The following is a 20,238-nucleotide window of genomic DNA, read 5'->3' as shown; positions in this document are numbered from 1 at the left end:
TAAACTAAAAAGTAAAAAGTGTAGAATGCAAAAACACCATCTGATATAAGAATATAAATGTATTTCCTCAACAAAGTGGATGTAAAATGAGCAAATTTAGCAAAGAAAAATCTATTCTGGTCCCAATATTCAATACGTTTTGGCCAGCTTGACACATGTGCCTTCTAAGATCATACCATAATGCACCACATTGCAAGCAAAATCATCAGTTCTGACAAAAGTCAGCAAATTGATGGCACTAATTCTGTCATTAGGAAAGAAAATCCACTAAACCTTCAAACAATAACAATATATAGTCTGATCAAGCTGGCAACTGCTACCAAAATAGATTGAGAAGGAAAACCAATGAGAAACACTTTGTTAGACTGAATGTCAGAAAAGGGTAGTAATTATAACTAGCAGAACTTACTTGTATAAGCCGTTATTGTCACTGCATCTCCTTGTGTCACATTGTCCCCAGCCAAGGCCAAAACCTTCAGTGTATACATGCTCCCTTGTGTTAGTCCAGTTACAATAGCAAAGTTTGAGGCTGTTGTTACATTGGTGGCTGTTGCTCCAGTAACTACCACTTTGTAGCTGGCCACATTTCCACCTGGGGGAGACCAGCTGAGAGAAATGGAGGTACTTTTGATGTCAGAGACATATAAATTGCTAACTGTACCGGGTTCTGTTGAAAAATATAAAGAAATTAAAGTTAAGGCAACCAAAATAGATTACAGTGAAAGTAAAGTCTATACAGTACAAAAATGTCTTAGTTCCAGCATTTTATAATTGCAAATTAACAAAGTTAGTGTGGCCCATTTTTTAGCTGCATAAGAACCAACTTCACACACCATTTGTTGGCCATCTGTCAGATATTCAAAGTATCTTGCCTACATTACGTGTCTTATAAAATCAAGCCGGCATCAGAATCAATATCATGAAATCAAACAATCTTTATAAGCAGAGCTGGAGTCATAGACAAAATATAACATTATCAAAAAAATAGAAAAATATATTTTTTGATATTGCATTATATTTCAATAGTGTTAAATCAGTCATTCACGATAATATTTTGTTGGTGTGAAATATGTATTCAGTTATTTGGAGTAAACCAGACTGTCCACTTTAGATGGGCTGTCACTATGACCTTAACCTGCTTGAGAAGACATAAAGTGATGTTAAACATTCAAGGTGAATACTGTCCTAGTGACTTGCCCATAGTCACACAATAAATCAGTGGAGAAAATTAAACAAGCAACCATACATTTTACTTAGTCAGGCCAACATATTTGAGATCAAAAGTCTTGTTTTCAAAGTATGAATAAACTGTTCAAAAATTTGGAAGCAGTCACTAGAGCATTTATCACAACAATTATGCATAGAATTATATATACTATATTTGCATTTATATCAGATTGATCAAATACAAAAACAGCAAAAACGACAGGCAAGTTAAATTGGAAGTAAACATTACTGTTTAATATATTAAATCCTATATTACATTTTTCTACGTTTAACCATGTTGTTTAGCATAAATACTCTTAAAAGTGTGTGGTGCAGTGCAATGGAGCTTGTCATGCTTATTCATAACAATTGATCCACTGAAACTTGAGGAAAACATGTAAACTCAATGAAGATACTGACCAACTTGAGTCCTTACTCTGTGCAACCACACCCCAAACATTAAGAACATCTTTACTAAATAACATTATTAAATGTATGTGTAATATTACCTCAGTTTCTTTCCATTTATTTCAGACTATGAGACAAATGCACTAGTCTACACAATGTTACCAGCAGCAAGTGGTATATTTGCAAGTAGTATATTTGCGAGGTGTGGCAGAAAAGTAATGAGACTGATTTTTTATTTACCAAAGTTTTTATTTTTTTCAAACATCAATGTTATCCCCTTCAAAGTACGTTGTTCCCACTGTTGGTAGCAGCGCTGGAAGTCTTCAACCGGTATGGTCTTCAGCATGTCCGTTACACTCTTTTGGATGTTTTCTAAAGTCCCGAAATGACGTCCTTTGAGGACATTTTTCAGTTTAGGAAAAAGTCACACGGACTGAGGTCAGGTGAATAAGGGGGCTGGGGAACCACAGGAATGCCTTTTGAGGTCAAAAATTCTGTTATGGAGAGGGCAGTGTGACATTGGGTGTTGTCATGATGGAGCATCCATTTGTCTGCAATGTCTGGTCTCATGCGAATGACCCTTTTTCTGAGCCTTTCAAGGACGTCTTTATAAAAAAGTTGGTTGACAGTTTGTCCTGGAGGAACAAATTCTTTGTGGATGGTTCCCCTTTTGTCAAAAAAACATATCAGCATTGATTTGATCTTTGATTTGCTCATTTGAGCTTTCTTTGATCGAGGAGAGTTTGCAGTGTGCCACTCTTGACTTTGCCTCTTGGTCTCAGGATCGTATTCAAAAATCCATGATTCATCACCGGTGATCACACGACTAAAGAAATCTTGCTCATTAGCGATTCTGTCAAGAAGATCAAGACACTTGTTTTTTCGATTGTCCTTCTGCTCAATTGTGAGGTTTTTCTGCACCATTTGGGCACAGACCTTTCGCATGTGCAAATGTTCAGTCAAAATTTGATGAACGGTAAATCTGTTCAAATTTAATTGTTCACTCAACATTCTTAATGTTAAACGATGGTCTGATCTCACAAGAGTGTTCACACGTTCGATGTTTTCATTGGTTTTCGAAGTTGAAGGCCTCCCTGAACGGTGTTCATCTTCAACGTGTTTTCTGCCTTCCAAAATGATTTGTGCCAGCGAAAACTTGAGCTCGGGATAAAGAATGTTCCCCATAGGCCTGTTTTAACTTTTCAAATGTCACACTTGCTGATTCTCCAAGCTTAACACAAAATTTAATGGCACAACGTTGCTCCAAATTCCGCTGTTCCATTTTGCGTGACGCACAACCAAAAACACAACTTCGCCAATAGCAGTCACAAAAATCACGTAGTTAACGGAAGGAGTTGAAACTCGCACTGAGCTATGGGAGGGTACTGATACACGTGCTCTATCAAGGACAACAGCGCAGCGTTGCCAGATCGCTTGCAGTGTTGCCAGTCTCATTACTTTTCTGCTACACCTTGTATTTGTGAAATAGCACAATCAAAGATGTAGTAGCACTTAATACAGCAGATGAACTCACTTGTATAAGTTGTAATTGTTACTGGATCTCCTTGCGTCACACTGTCCCCAGCCAAGGCCAAAACATTCAGTGTATACATGCTCCCTGGTGTCAATCCAGTCACAGTAGCAAAGGCTGAGTTAGTGGTCATGTTAGTGACAGACACTCCAGTGACTTCCACTCTGTAGCTGGCTGCACTTCCACTGGGTGGTGACCAGCTAAGAAAAATGGAGGTAGTGTTGCTGTTACCAATATTTAAATTGCTAACTGTGCTGGGTTCTGTAAAGAAATACAAAAAAGTTAAAGTTAATGTGCCCCCTTTCTCTCCTGGTGTTTTGTGCCTCTCTGAATTGGACATTTCATGTTATTAAAATGTATTTGCACGTGCATGTGCATTACACTTGTTTATGCACACACAAACGTGACTTCACAGTGGCCATAAAAAGCCCAAGACACAAGGATTTTTAGGTTATGCACTTTGTTTTTTTAAAGAAGACTTGTGGGCACAAGATCATTAGCTTCCTGAGCAATTGAATTTGTTTTTCGGGTTTTCATTTGCTTTGCTGATCTTCTGACTTACACATTTTGCCTCATCCCTTTAGTTTTGTCCCACTATGTTTATTGTTTTGTTATGTTTAATGTTTATTGTTATTCTTACAAGCTTCCTGCCACATATTTCAGTGCCCTGTATTCTTATTCAAATGTGACATGTATCAGCATTAAAAAAATGAAATCAAAACACTTTTGACAGTTGGACTCAAACTTCATTAAGATAATACAGTTATTAAAAATGAGGAATAGTGCTTAATGTATTTCTGTAGGAGCATTTCACTTTTCATGAGATTTTATTGGTATGAAAACGTTCATCTATCCTAGTCTATCCAGCTTAGCAAACTGCCACTGTGACCCTGACTAGCACATTTTTACAAAGTCAAATTACTTGTAAAGTGTGATACAAAAAGCAAGTTTTTTATATTGAATAAAGATACGTAACATTCACTTGCTACAGTCAATGAATGTGAGACTAGCAGTGTCATTTTCGGAGCACTAATACACTTAAATATAAAATGGAAGCTTGTACTTGAGTACTTATTACAGCAATTGTGTATGTATTAACATGTTGTTCATTTAGATTTTAATAATGTGTAGATGGTGTCATACTAACCTATACTTTCCCAGCTCTCTCTAGATAATCTGCATACAATCACCTGCTTATAGTGCAACATGATTATTATTATTGGATCAAAAATTAGAAGCTTACCATACTAGGAGTTGCTGCTATAACACAATGTCTAACAATCTTACTGCTCTGCTGCATCTTTACTGTTGGTTGACAATTGTAATTGCTTAGCTATTTCCTGGGGCTGTTTTATCCCAGTTAGTTGTATTTTTTTTAAACATGTTTCGGCCTTTCTACCAGTACCTGTGCAACAATAGTGAGTACCAAATATTTAATTATTTTTAGAGTCTTTTACACTTTTAAAGGTTGAATCTAAAGAGAAGTCATGAAAAATCTCACATGGTCAGTAAACAATGACCAAAATCAAAAGGCTTTTAAGCAGAAAGCGCAAAGTCTTTAAGTAGATAAAAAAAAACTTGAAACATATTTATTAGCTCAAGAGGTAATCTATGTGTCCTAAAAAAGGTTTTTTATTTTAAATAAAAAACAAAGTGCAGACATGCTCTTTTAAAGATGACTACAATGACTACATGAATGGGCTCCTGTACTTATACTGCCTAGGCAGAGTGGTAGCCACTTTTCATAGAAACAAAAAATTAGAAGATTAAAAGTATAATAAAAGGTCTAGGTCATAAGTGGGTGAACAAGAATTTCATAAATATGGCCTAAGATGTACAACAAAAATTGTGGCTCAAGAAATAGTTCATGAATCTAGTAGGTAAGTCATAGTTAAAAATCAGAATTAAACAGCAACAATTCACACATCATGCCTCAAAATGGAAGTGTCTGCACAAAAACAAAATGGCACAGCTGGAGATCATAATTAATTTATAGTATAAGTAAAACGTACTGAAACTAAAAATATGCCTTAGTCTCTAAAGCACACACAAAAAACAATGTTTAAGGAATGGCTGTGAAAACTTAAAAACAAAAATCAGATCATGACAGTGATGTTATGAATACAAGCATATGAAGGCCATGTACAATGCATGGTGTAAGGGTAACACATAATGGTTCCTGTAGTGTCATTATGTTACTAACTCAATCACCAAAATTGTCCACAAAGAAAACAAAACCACTTAATTCCTTGTCTGTGGAGCTTACATTCATGTACATTTATTTATGCATGCAAATCTCTGTTGGTTATTCTGTTATGTTAATAATACTCCTGGTACTGATTATTAATTTCTCGTTTCCCAAAAAGCTTCTTGGTTCATTCAGACTAGCCACTTCAATTTTAATGTTTTGCCCTGAAGAAGGTATTCTTTTAGAAATCTGTTAGCTTCCCTTATAGAAATATAATTAACACTGCTGAATTTCCCACAATGTTAGGTTTATTTTATCTTACTTATTCTACTGATAATGTCAACAGCAGTGGTCATCTATATTACTTGATTTTATGTTTCATTTACTGCTTGATTTTTGTTGTTTATTATTTATTCCACTGTAAATCTAATTTTTACCCATTATTAGTTGCCTTTTTAATTTATTATAATTTATTATTTATATTTAATTTATTGTGCCTTATCCATTCATTTCTTACTTATATGTGGTTAGAATCTGTCAGATTTATGTACAGTTCGTCAGCATAGCCTGCCATCCCACAAACCATCAATATCTACCTTTTCCTGTTAGGCGCAGCAGTTATTTAATTGCTAAGGCCTTAGGTTTTTTAAAACCTTCCTATTAACCTGGTGCTATTTCATGATGATCGCTATTGGTTCTTGTGGACAGCAAGATATTTCAAAGGCTGAATGTTAAAATGATTGAACTCAAAATATTAAGCTGAAGCTGTATATTCTAAGATGTTTCACCTATTTAAGACACCCTGACTTTCTTCTGTCACTGATTTTATCCTTGGCTACCCTGTTCCTACATTCTCTTTGTGCTCTTTCAATGAAAATAACAATTACTGTATAAGTGTGATATTTTGTTTAAGACCCTTTTTGTGCTTTTTAATAAGTACTCCATTTCATACTTAAGCCGAAGTCAAACCGCAGTTTAACACTCCTTCTAAATGGTGTGCTAGTCAAAATGAACAAGTACAGTTGAGAAACTTTGTTATTACTTAAGGAGAGATATTATATACTGAAAAATCTTGGTACAGGTTGCCAGAACAACAGTTCAAAATCTGAATTTAAAAAATAACTGAACTAGAATTATTGTTCTTTACTTTTTAAAGGCACCTAAGTTTCCGGAATTCACTAATTTCACCTATGATTGCTTTGATCTCAGAATTTGAATATGCTCTTTTCAGGAGCATAGCAATTGTATGTGTGTGATTATCTGATCAGAAAATTTCTTTCTACTGTTGCAAAAGCTTTCATTGTCATACTTAGCGTACTATTAAATTGCTGAAACGAACATTAACTCTGACTGAAATGCTTGTCAAATTTAACGCTTACTCTCAAAAATATTGTTGACACTGTAAGAGTAAAATTTCAGGATTAGGAATCACTATGGCTAAAAATCTACAGGTACTTAGATGATAGCTATGCTTACTTGTGAATGCTGCGATTACCACTGCATCTCCTTTAGTCATATTGTCCTGAGCCAAGGCCACAACTTGGAGGGTATACATGCTTCCGGGTATTAGTCCAGTTAGATTAGCAAATGCCGAAGTTGTGGTCACATTCATCACTGTGGATCCAGTAACATTAACTTAGCCATTGCTGCCGAAGTCCCACGGTTTGGGCGTGCCCAAGCCAACGGAAGGCGTCAATGATTGCCGAAAAGGTAAACGTTTTGGATTTGTTGAAGGAAGGGAAAAGCTACACCGCTGTAGGACGCCATTACACCATCAATGAGGCTACAATTCTTTTTATTTAAAAAGTAGGAAAGGAATATAAGATCTACTGCCGCAGTGTCCTTTTAACCAGGGTGCAAAACGAGTTGTAAGTGGATGTAATAAGGCAGTAGTCTGGATGGAATCTGCTTTAGGGATTTGGATTCAAGACTGCCGGATTAAAAACAACAGTGGTGCTACACAATCGCCTGAAGAGGCTTCTTTAGAAGGGCTGTAACTCTCTCCTTTGTTGTGCAGTAAAATTAAAATCATCGTTATCGGACAAGTCATCGTGTCATTGTTGGTGAGTAACCATAATTAATTTTCTACTTACAGTACTTAGTACATGTGCGCACGTTTAGTGTCACTGTACACACATTTACTGTATACAATTGTTCTTACATTGTACGTATTTATTGCTAGTGGCCTGTCTGTCATAATGGCTGTAACATATGTGATATTGGAGACACTCTATATCTTTAAAATAATATTTAGGTTTTACTGTATATAAACAGTGTGTTTACATACATAATTTCAATGAATCTTACCTAATATCTAAGAGAATACAAAGGGATTATGCTGTATAACTGTGCAGGGAATATTTATAAACAGTGTGGGAGAGTTTATAAGGGCTTAAAATATATAAAAATAACCATACAAACATATGGTTTCACCCATCATGGGGGTTTGGAGCAAACCCGATCGAGGAGGGATTACTGTATTAGAGGGTCAGCTCAGGTTGGACAGTTTGGAGTCAATGTCAGAGAGGCGAATTTTTGGTTGGTTTGGACATGTGCAGAGGAGAGATGATGGGTATATTGGGAGAAGGATGTTAAGGATAGAGCTGCCAGGCTATAGGAAAAGAGGAAGGCCTAAGAGAAGGTTTATGGATGTGGTGAGAGAGGACATGTAAGTGATGGGTGTGACAGAGCAAGATTCAGAGGACAGGAAGATATGGAAAAAGATGATCTGCTGTGACAACCCCTGATGGGAGCAGCCAAAAGATGAAGAAGGAGTAAGACATGATAATATGCAAGTACTGCTGCAGCAAGCCTCATTTAGCCCATGAAACAGATTTTATGGCAGGATCACAGAGTTTCAAATGTGAAAATCTAACAGCACACTACCGACAGCAAATGACATGCAGCAAGCTGTGACAGTGTATTGGCTGCAAGCAAATGTGCCAAAGAATCTGTGGTAGTAAAAGGTTTCAAGACACGAATAATGATTCAAAAAGGTCTGAACACTAAGTTAAAATAAACTTGGCATATTACATAGCAAAGGAAAGGATTGTTGCAAAGGGAAATAGTCTGGACAATGTTCATTGCACTGAAATGATTTCAAACATTACTTCAGACTTAGAAAAAAAAAAATAGTCATGATGGTGCTGGTTCAACAAAAGAATGCAAGAAAGCAGGAAAGAAAGAAAGCAAGGTAAAGAAACAGAAAGAATATCTTATTTATAAACGGTGCAAATATATTCACATGTACTTAACATATATTGCAACTATATCTATATATATATAAAGGAGAATTGGCATCCAAGAAACTGTGTTTGTGGAGGGATGGAGAGTTAAGGTGGGTGGGGGTGTCACATGATCATCTCTCCTCCCATTGACGCCATTTCATTCACTTCATTTCGCTCCAAGCTGAGCTCCGCAGCTGACGCTGTCTTGACATTCTTATTTCATTAGTGTTTAGTCCTCTCTCCTTTCCTGATTTATATAAAGGAGAGTTGGGATCCGAGAGACTGTTTTTGTGGAGTGATGAAAAGTTAAGGCGGGTGGGGGAGTCACGTGATCATCTCCCCTCCCATTTACCTCATTTCATTCACTTCATTTCGCTCCAAGCTGAACTCCGCAGCTGACGCAGTCTTGCCGTTCTTTTTCCTTAGTGTTTAGTCCTCTCCTTTACTGATTTATATAAAGTAGAGTTGAGATCCGAGAGACTGTTTGTATGTTTGTGGAGGGATTGAGAGTTAAGGCGGGTCGGGGAGTCACATCATCATCTCCCCTCCCATTCACTTCATTTCATTCACTTCATTTAGCTCGAACTGAGCTCCGCTAACGCGGTCTTGGAAACAACTTCGTGACGCTGCCGCCAAATGCTCACAGAAAAATCCACAAGTTAATAGACACGCTGTCGCTAGAGATTCTCCACACTCTGAATCCTCCAGACACTCCTGAGCATAATCTAATTTTGAAGGTTGGGGCACCAATAATGTTACTGAAAAACTTACAGCCACCAAAACTTTGTAACAGCACAAGACTTAAGGTCACGTGTCTGCAAAAGAACCTAATTGAGGCAACTATTTTTACTGGCAGTTGCTCAGGGGAGAGAGTTTTTATTCCTCGCATCCCGGTTATACCCTATGATCTCCCATTTCAATTCAAATGCCTCCAATTTCCAGTAAGGCTCTACTTCGCAATGACAGTTAATAAGTCTCAGGGACAGACCCTACAAAAGGTTGGCATTGATTTGAGGCAAGATTGCTTTTCACATGGCCAACTATACGTTGCATGCTCAAGAGTAAGCTCGCACAGCTTGGTCATATTACAACCGAGTGCCAAACTGACAACTTGGTATACAAAGAAATCCTTAACAAATGATTATTGGTATATTTTCCCTCAGTTTAAAAAGGTTTTCTTTTCTTCTTAATAAAAATTGAAAAGCAGTACTTTGCGGCTGCGAAGCGCAGGTATTTTGCTAGTATAATATAATTAAACATAAACTAAAAAGTAAAAAGTGTAGAATGCAAAAACACCATCTGATATAAGAATATAAATGTATTTCCTCAACAAAGTGGATGTAAAATGAGCAAATTTAGCAAAGAAAAATCTATTCTGGTCCCAATATTCAATACGTTTTGGCCAGCTTGACACATGTGCCTTCTAAGATCATACCATAATGCACCACATTGCAAGCAAAATCATCAGTTCTGACAAAAGTCAGCAAATTGATGGCACTAATTCTGTCATTAGGAAAGAAAATCCACTAAACCTTCAAACAATAACAATATATAGTCTGATCAAGCTGGCAACTGCTACCAAAATAGATTGAGAAGGAAAACCAATGAGAAACACTTTGTTAGACTGAATGTCAGAAAAGGGTAGTAATTATAACTAGCAGAACTTACTTGTATAAGCCGTTATTGTCACTGCATCTCCTTGTGTCACATTGTCCCCAGCCAAGGCCAAAACCTTCAGTGTATACATGCTCCCTTGTGTTAGTCCAGTTACAATAGCAAAGTTTGAGGCTGTTGTTACATTGGTGGCTGTTGCTCCAGTAACTACCACTTTGTAGCTGGCCACATTTCCACCTGGGGGAGACCAGCTGAGAGAAATGGAGGTACTTTTGATGTCAGAGACATATAAATTGCTAACTGTACCGGGTTCTGTTGAAAAATATAAAGAAATTAAAGTTAAGGCAACCAAAATAGATTACAGTGAAAGTAAAGTCTATACAGTACAAAAATGTCTTAGTTCCAGCATTTTATAATTGCAAATTAACAAAGTTAGTGTGGCCCATTTTTTAGCTGCATAAGAACCAACTTCACACACCATTTGTTGGCCATCTGTCAGATATTCAAAGTATCTTGCCTACATTACGTGTCTTATAAAATCAAGCCGGCATCAGAATCAATATCATGAAATCAAACAATCTTTATAAGCAGAGCTGGAGTCATAGACAAAATATAACATTATCAAAAAAATAGAAAAATATATTTTTTGATATTGCATTATATTTCAATAGTGTTAAATCAGTCATTCACGATAATATTTTGTTGGTGTGAAATATGTATTCAGTTATTTGGAGTAAACCAGACTGTCCACTTTAGATGGGCTGTCACTATGACCTTAACCTGCTTGAGAAGACATAAAGTGATGTTAAACATTCAAGGTGAATACTGTCCTAGTGACTTGCCCATAGTCACACAATAAATCAGTGGAGAAAATTAAACAAGCAACCATACATTTTACTTAGTCAGGCCAACATATTTGAGATCAAAAGTCTTGTTTTCAAAGTATGAATAAACTGTTCAAAAATTTGGAAGCAGTCACTAGAGCATTTATCACAACAATTATGCATAGAATTATATATACTATATTTGCATTTATATCAGATTGATCAAATACAAAAACAGCAAAAACGACAGGCAAGTTAAATTGGAAGTAAACATTACTGTTTAATATATTAAATCCTATATTACATTTTCTACGTTTAACCATGTTGTTTAGCATAAATACTCTTAAAAGTGTGTGGTGCAGTGCAATGGAGCTTGTCATGCTTATTCATAACAATTGATCCACTGAAACTTGAGGAAAACATGTAAACTCAATGAAGATACTGACCAACTAGGAGTCCTTGCTCTGTGCAACCACACCCCAAACATTAAGAACATCTTTACTAAATAACATTATTAAATGTATGTGTAATATTACCTCAGTTTCTTTCCATTTATTTCAGACTATGAGACAAATGCACTAGTCTACACAATGTTACCAGCAGCAAGTGGTATATTTGCAAGTAGTATATTTGCGAGGTGTGGCAGAAAAGTAATGAGACTGATTTTTTATTTACCAAAGTTTTTATTTTTTTCAAACATCAATGTTATCCCCTTCAAAGTACGTTGTTCCCACTGTTGGTAGCAGCGCTGGAAGTCTTCAACCGGTATGGTCTTCAGCATGTCCGTTACACTCTTTTGGATGTTTTCTAAAGTCCCGAAATGACGTCCTTTGAGGACATTTTTCAGTTTAGGAAAAAGTCACACGGACTGAGGTCAGGTGAATAAGGGGGCTGGGGAACCACAGGAATGCCTTTTGAGGTCAAAAATTCTGTTATGGAGAGGGCAGTGTGACATTGGGTGTTGTCATGATGGAGCATCCATTTGTCTGCAATGTCTGGTCTCATGCGAATGACCCTTTTTCTGAGCCTTTCAAGGACGTCTTTATAAAAAAGTTGGTTGACAGTTTGTCCTGGAGGAACAAATTCTTTGTGGATGGTTCCCCTTTTGTCAAAAAAACATATCAGCATTGATTTGATCTTTGATTTGCTCATTTGAGCTTTCTTTGATCGAGGAGAGTTTGCAGTGTGCCACTCTTGACTTTGCCTCTTGGTCTCAGGATCGTATTCAAAAATCCATGATTCATCACCGGTGATCACACGACTAAAGAAATCTTGCTCATTAGCGATTCTGTCAAGAAGATCAAGACACTTGTTTTTTCGATTGTCCTTCTGCTCAATTGTGAGGTTTTTCGGCACCATTTGGGCACAGACCTTCGCATGTGCAAATGTTCAGTCAAAATTTGATGAACGGTAAATCTGTTCAAATTTAATTGTTCACTCAACATTCTTAATGTTAAACGATGGTCTGATCTCACAAGAGTGTTCACACGTTCGATGTTTTCATTGGTTTTCGAAGTTGAAGGCCTCCCTGAACGGTGTTCATCTTCAACGTGTTTTCTGCCTTCCAAAAATGATTTGTGCCAGCGAAAAACTTGAGCTCGGGATAAAGAATGTTCCCCATAGGCCTGTTTTAACTTTTCAAACGTCACACTTGCTGATTCTCCAAGCTTAACACAAAATTTAATGGCACAACGTTGCTCCAAATTCCGCTGTTCCATTTTGCGTGACGCACAACCAAAAACACAACTTCGCCAATAGCAGTCACAAAAATCACGTAGTTAACGGAAGGAGTTGAAACTCGCACTGAGCTATGGGAGGGTACTGATACACGTGCTCTATCAAGGACAACAGCGCGCGTTGCCAGATCGCTTGCAGTGTTGCCAGTCTCATTACTTTTCTGCTACACCTTGTATTTGTGAAATAGCACAATCAAAGATGTAGTAGCACTTAATACAGCAGATGAACTCACTTGTATAAGTTGTAATTGTTACTGGATCTCCTTGCGTCACACTGTCCCCAGCCAAGGCCAAAACATTCAGTGTATACATGCTCCCTGGTGTCAATCCAGTCACAGTAGCAAAGGCTGAGTTAGTGGTCATGTTAGTGACAGACACTCCAGTGACTTCCACTCTGTAGCTGGCTGCACTTCCACTGGGTGGTGACCAGCTAAGAAAAATGGAGGTAGTGTTGCTGTTACCAATATTTAAATTGCTAACTGTGCTGGGTTCTGTAAAGAAATACAAAAAAGTTAAAGTTAATGTGCCCCCTTTCTCTCCTGGTGTTTTGTGCCTCTCTGAATTGGACATTTCATGTTATTAAAATGTATTTGCACGTGCATGTGCATTACACTTGTTTATGCACACACAAACGTGACTTCACAGTGGCCATAAAAAGCCCAAGACACAAGGATTTTTAGGTTATGCACTTTGTTTTTTTAAAGAAGACTTGTGGGCACAAGATCATTAGCTTCCTGAGCAATTGAATTTGTTTTTCGGGTTTTCATTTGCTTTGCTGATCTTCTGACTTACACATTTTGCCTCATCCCTTTAGTTTTGTCCCACTATGTTTATTGTTTTGTTATGTTTAATGTTTATTGTTATTCTTACAAGCTTCCTGCCACATATTTCAGTGCCCTGTATTCTTATTCAAATGTGACATGTATCAGCATTAAAAAAATGAAATCAAAACACTTTTGACAGTTGGACTCAAACTTCATTAAGATAATACAGTTATTAAAAAAATGAGGAATAGTGCTTAATGTATTTCTGTAGGAGCATTTCACTTTTCATGAGATTTTATTGGTATGAAAACGTTCATCTATCCTAGTCTATCCAGCTTAGCAAACTGCCACTGTGACCCTGACTAGCACATTTTTACAAAGTCAAATTACTTGTAAAGTGTGATACAAAAAGCAAGTTTTTTATATTGAATAAAGATACGTAACATTCACTTGCTACAGTCAATGAATGTGAGACTAGCAGTGTCATTTTCGGAGCACTAATACACTTAAATATAAAATGGAAGCTTGTACTTGAGTACTTATTACAGCAATTGTGTATGTATTAACATGTTGTTCATTTAGATTTTAATAATGTGTAGATGGTGTCATACTAACCTATACTTTCCCAGCTCTCTCTAGATAATCTGCATACAATCACCTGCTTATAGTGCAACATGATTATTATTATTGGATCAAAAATTAGAAGCTTACCATACTAGGAGTTGCTGCTATAACACAATGTCTAACAATCTTACTGCTCTGCTGCATCTTTACTGTTGGTTGACAATTGTAATTGCTTAGCTATTTCCTGGGGCTGTTTTATCCCAGTTAGTTGTATTTTTTTTAAACATGTTTCGGCCTTTCTACCAGTACCTGTGCAACAATAGTGAGTACCAAATATTTAATTATTTTTAGAGTCTTTTACACTTTTAAAGGTTGAATCTAAAGAGAAGTCATGAAAAATCTCACATGGTCAGTAAACAATGACCAAAATCAAAAGGCTTTTAAGCAGAAAGCGCAAAGTCTTTAAGTAGATAAAAAAAAACTTGAAACATATTTATTAGCTCAAGAGGTAATCTATGTGTCCTAAAAAAGGTTTTTTATTTTAAATAAAAAACAAAGTGCAGACATGCTCTTTTAAAGATGACTACAATGACTACATGAATGGGCTCCTGTACTTATACTGCCTAGGCAGAGTGGTAGCCACTTTTCATAGAAACAAAAAATTAGAAGATTAAAAGTATAATAAAAGGTCTAGGTCATAAGTGGGTGAACAAGAATTTCATAAATATGGCCTAAGATGTACAACAAAAATTGTGGCTCAAGAAATAGTTCATGAATCTAGTAGGTAAGTCATAGTTAAAAATCAGAATTAAACAGCAACAATTCACACATCATGCCTCAAAATGGAAGTGTCTGCACAAAAACAAAATGGCACAGCTGGAGATCATAATTAATTTATAGTATAAGTAAAAACGTACTGAAACTAAAAATATGCCTTAGTCTCTAAAGCACACACAAAAAACAATGTTTAAGGAATGGCTGTGAAAACTTAAAAACAAAAATCAGATCATGACAGTGATGTTATGAATACAAGCATATGAAGGCCATGTACAATGCATGGTGTAAGGGTAACACATAATGGTTCCTGTAGTGTCATTATGTTACTAACTCAATCACCAAAATTGTCCACAAAGAAAACAAAACCACTTAATTCCTTGTCTGTGGAGCTTACATTCATGTACATTTATTTATGCATGCAAATCTCTGTTGGTTATTCTGTTATGTTAATAATACTCCTGGTACTGATTATTAATTTCTCGTTTCCCAAAAAGCTTCTTGGTTCATTCAGACTAGCCACTTCAATTTTAATGTTTTGCCCTGAAGAAGGTATTCTTTTAGAAATCTGTTAGCTTCCCTTATAGAAATATAATTAACACTGCTGAATTTCCCACAATGTTAGGTTTATTTTATCTTACTTATTCTACTGATAATGTCAACAGCAGTGGTCATCTATATTACTTGATTTTATGTTTCATTTACTGCTTGATTTTTGTTGTTTATTATTTATTCCACTGTAAATCTAATTTTTACCCATTATTAGTTGCCTTTTTAATTTATTATAATTTATTATTTATATTTAATTTATTGTGCCTTATCCATTCATTTCTTACTTATATGTGGTTAGAATCTGTCAGATTTATGTACAGTTCGTCAGCATAGCCTGCCATCCCACAAACCATCAATATCTACCTTTTCCTGTTAGGCGCAGCAGTTATTTAATTGCTAAGGCCTTAGGTTTTTTAAAACCTTCCTATTAACCTGGTGCTATTTCATGATGATCGCTATTGGTTCTTGTGGACAGCAAGATATTTCAAAGGCTGAATGTTAAAAATGATTGGACTCAAAATATTAAGCTGAAGCTGTATATTCTAAGATGTTTCACCTATTTAAGACACCCTGACTTTCTTCTGTCACTGATTTTATCCTTGGCTACCCTGTTCCTACATTCTCTTTGTGCTCTTTCAATGAAAATAACAATTACTGTATAAGTGTGATATTTTGTTTAAGACCCTTTTTGTGCTTTTTAATAAGTACTCCATTTCATACTTAAGCCGAAGTCAAACCGCAGTTTAACACTCCTTCTAAATGGTGTGCTAGTCAAAATGAACAAGTACAGTTGAGAAACTTTGTTATTACTTAAGGAGAGATATTATATACTGAAAAATCTTGGTACAGGTTGCCAGAACAACAGTTCAAAATCTGAATTTAAAAAATAACTGAACTAGAATTATTGTTCTTTACTTTTTAAAGGCACCTAAGTTTCCGGAATTCACTAATTTCACCTATGATTGCTTTGATCTCAGAATTTGAATATGCTCTTTTCAGGAGCATAGCAATTGTATGTGTGTGATTATCTGATCAGAAAATTTCTTTCTACTGTTGCAAAAGCTTTCATTGTCATACTTAGCGTACTATTAAATTGCTGAAACGAACATTAACTCTGACTGAAATGCTTGTCAAATTTAACGTTTACTCTCAAAAAATATTGTTGACACTGTAAGAGTAAAATTTCAGGATTAGGAATCACTATGGCTAAAAATCTACAGGTACTTAGATGATAGCTATGCTTACTTGTGAATGCTGCGATTACCACTGCATCTCCTTTAGTCATATTGTCCTGAGCCAAGGCCACAACTTGGAGGGTATACATGCTTCCGGGTATTAGTCCAGTTAGATTAGCAAATGCCGAAGTTGTGGTCACATTCATCACTGTGGATCCAGTAACATTAACTATGTAGCTTCCAATGTTGCCATTTGATGGTGTCCAGCTGAGAGAAAGGGAGCTAGTGGTGATATTAATGATCACCAAATTGTTAACCACATCAGGCTCTGTTACAAAAAAATAAAAAATGGGTTAACATAAACAATACAGATTGCAATAGAGAACACAGATAAAACATTTAGTCACATTATACTATAAACTACAGTATGTAGAAAACACAGATAAAACTTCTCTTTTACAAAATACTATGAATTGCTCAATATAAATTTCTGAAATAGAAGTCAAACATTAATGGGATGGAACACTTAAACATTGCACTGTTATCATGTTGTTTAATGATTCTCACGTGTGTTTTGAGCTATTTTTTTTTTTTTGTTTTCTTCCTTCATTTAGCAAACTCTCAACTGTCTTCAAACACATAAAGTATGGACAACTAGCTCTTTCTGTTTCCTATAATACTTAAATAATGTACAAGGCATTAATGTCTTTGAATCCGCATGTCAATGTACTGCTCCCCCTGGATGAAGAATCTTGCTACTGGTTGTCTGAAAAACATTGCAAAAACTGAACCTCAGAATGACTAAACTCATAAAACTGTGCTTCAGGTGTGCCATATTTAACTATTTCAATTATATAAAACACCCTAGCTTTTAGTACTCACTGATTTCACCCATGATTCCTCTGATCCTAAATTCAGTTTCACCATTTTATATGAATATAACAGTTACTTGTGATTGTCTCTGCTTGAGACAATTCTTTCTGCTATTTAATAAATTTTAATGTTATCCCGTTTCCCGCTATACTTCAATAATGTTCCAGGCATCAATGTCTTTGAATATTTCTTGTCAATATACTGTCCTTCTTGGTTAAAAAATCTTCCTACAGGTTTTCTGAAAACCACTTTAAAATCTGAACCTACAAATAATTAAACATGTAAAATTGTGCTTCAGATGTTCCATTTTTAACAAATGTAATTATTTCAACAATTTCAGACATCCTGACTCTTTGCAGTCACTGATTTCACCCATGATTCTTCTGATCCTATATTGTTTCTCCTCTTTATATGAATATAACTATTTTGTGCAATATTTTCTGCTTGAGACCTTTCTTTTTGCTGTTTAACAAATTTAAATGTCATACATAGATCACTTTTTTACTGCAGGAACTGACAATATTGATAGCTGGAATGCTTGTCAGCTTTAATAACTGCTGTTGAGGAATCTAACTGTCACTAAAGCAGTGAAATTACACATTTAGGCCTCACTGACTTTGCGTTTTCTGATTTGGTTTTGCGCATTCAATTTGTTTTTGCATTTTCTCATTTGCTTCCGCATTTCCAATTTGCTACTGTATAGTCAATTTCTTTTTGCATTTTCTGATTTGCTCTTGCATATTCGATTTGTTTTTGGGTTTTCTAATTTACGTTTGTGTTTCCAATTTGTTTTTGTACATTGTACTTCACGGCCAAGGTACCTCAAAGGGGATCACTAATTACACAGTTACCTCATGACTTTTCATCAAAATTCAGAATATAGTATCGTAATACTCCCGTAAGATAGACATATAGTGTGAGCTAATAAAAAATAAATAAATAAATAAACATAAAAAATTAACCACTTCACAAAAATCAATACAAAAGTTCCAACACATATCAAAAGTAGGTCTAATGTTTGATGAGCCTCCCTCCCTTTCTTTTCTTCTGTATTCTCACCAATACCCTTCTCTCTCTCAAGTTTTAAGCATTATACACCTGTGAGAGGGATACTTGTGCATTACATCACAAGAGCCCACTTCTTCAAACACCGAATCACTAGAGGAAAGTGAATCTAATTCACTAAATGAAAAGGAATCTAATGTGGTTTTTTTGTCCATAGTTAAATGAAGTTCTAGAAGATATATAAGAATGACTGAGTAACTGCTTACTCTTCTAAAATGTATAATTTAAAGGTAATGAGGAAGTACTACGACATTCTAGAAAATGGATGGATGTCTAAATATTAGGTAAAATAAGAATATGGCTACAAAAGTAAGCAAAAGTGATGTAATGTCGCACCAGGCTTACCTATTAAACCTCTACCTTTTCCTGGAAATAACTGAAAATGTGACGTTATCTATTTTACGTAGATTGAAACACAAAGGCCCTACTAAGTGAAAAGAAATGACATTAAAGGTTTGATTTCTTTTTTAAAGTGTGTATTTCAAAATTCTACTATATTTAAATTTAGCTTAAAATCTACACAAAAAATGGAAAAAAACTTCCATTAAGTGTAGTAATTTTTCATCAGAGTTCCATCATGCTTGCATGGTTTTAGAGTCATTAGGAGCTGCAGGATTGTATATCAGTAAAAACAATGGGACAGGAGAACTAACCCATTTTCTAATTGAAAGGTTTGATTTTAAAAAGCAATTTGGAAAATTATCACCATTTTATGGAAAATGCAGATTTAACCAAAAAATCTACAGGTAGCAGATGATAGGTGTGCTCACTTGTGAAACCCGTGATTGCCACTCCATCTCCTTCAGTCACATTGTCCTCAGCCAAGGCCACAACTTGGAGGGTATACATGCTTCCAGGTGTTAGTCCAGTTAGATTAGCAAATGTCAAACTTGTGGTCACATTCATCACTGTGGATCCAGTAACATCAATTCTGTAACTTCCAACGTTTCCAGCTGGTGGTAACCAGCTGAGAGAAAGTAAGCTAGTGCTGACATTACTAATCCTTAAATTCTTAACTGCACCAGGCTCTGTTGCAAGAAAGAAATTAAAATATGAGTTAAAATAAACAATACCGGTTGCAGTACAGAACACAGATAAAACTTGTTACAGTATACTATGAACTGCAAAATGTAAATTTCTGAAGTAGAAGTTAAATATTCATAGGATGGGAAACTTCAACATTTTGGTGAAATCATGTTGTTTATTCATTCATTTTTTACACTGAATTGTTATGTTTAAAATTGGTTTTCCTCGTTCACAAGTAAACTGATGTTGAGTCTCTGCAAGAAAAAAAAAAATTGATAACTAGCTCTTCCCCTTTTCCGTTATACTTCACAAATATCCCAGGTATCAATGTCCTTGACTTTTTCACAACAATCTACTGTCCTGCCAGGATGAAAAGCCATCCTATAGGTTATCTGAAAAACAATGCAAAATCTGAAGCTAAAATTGATTGAACTTCAACATTTTAGTGATATCATATTGCTTATTGATTCTGATATTTTTTTACACTGAATTTTTATTTTTAAATCGTTTTTCGACGTCACTAGTAAACTGGTCTCGACTGTCTGCAAGCAAATAAACAATTGATAACTATCTCTTCATGTTTCCCGTTCTACTTCAACAATGTCCCAGGCATCAACGTCCTTGAATTGTTCTCGTCAATATACTGTATTTCCTGGTTGAAAAATCATTCTATAGCTTCTCTGAAAAACACTGAAAACTCTGAACCTACAA

General features: G+C 35.6%; 2 protein-coding genes across 7 annotated transcripts in view; both read right to left on the bottom strand.

Annotated features, from left to right (window-relative positions):
• Nucleotides 1–6,964, bottom strand: part of LOC120533822 (receptor-type tyrosine-protein phosphatase eta-like) — a 51,187-nt gene extending 44,223 nt beyond the window's left edge. For all 6 annotated transcript variants that reach the window (XR_005634630.1, XR_005634632.1, XR_005634631.1 and 3 more), the window contains exons 1-3: nt 6,810–6,964; nt 3,149–3,406; nt 410–667 (exon numbers count right to left, since the gene is read on the bottom strand). Coding sequence is in view for 2 of the 6 variants with exons in the window: in XM_039760839.1 (XP_039616773.1) it covers nt 410–667; nt 3,149–3,406; nt 6,810–6,945 (652 nt within the window). In the remaining 4 variants the exon portion in view is untranslated. The remainder of the gene's footprint in view (nt 1–409; nt 668–3,148; nt 3,407–6,809) is intronic.
• Nucleotides 6,965–10,214: 3,250 nt separating this feature from the next.
• Nucleotides 10,215–19,527, bottom strand: LOC120537453 (receptor-type tyrosine-protein phosphatase eta-like). The gene is made up of 4 exons (XM_039766440.1): nt 19,272–19,527; nt 16,634–16,891; nt 12,968–13,225; nt 10,215–10,486 (listed from the first exon to the last, which is right to left on the bottom strand). Exons 1-4 carry the CDS (start codon nt 19,405–19,407, stop codon nt 10,215–10,217), a joined length of 924 nt encoding a protein of 307 aa, XP_039622374.1. The 5' UTR covers nt 19,408–19,527.
• Between the last annotated feature and the right edge of the window lie 711 nt (nt 19,528–20,238).

This window comes from Polypterus senegalus, chromosome 1 (genome assembly GCF_016835505.1).
Source record: "Polypterus senegalus isolate Bchr_013 chromosome 1, ASM1683550v1, whole genome shotgun sequence".
NCBI classification, from domain to species: domain Eukaryota; kingdom Metazoa; phylum Chordata; class Cladistia; order Polypteriformes; family Polypteridae; genus Polypterus; species Polypterus senegalus.
This window is presented reverse-complemented; position numbering and strand designations above follow the sequence as displayed.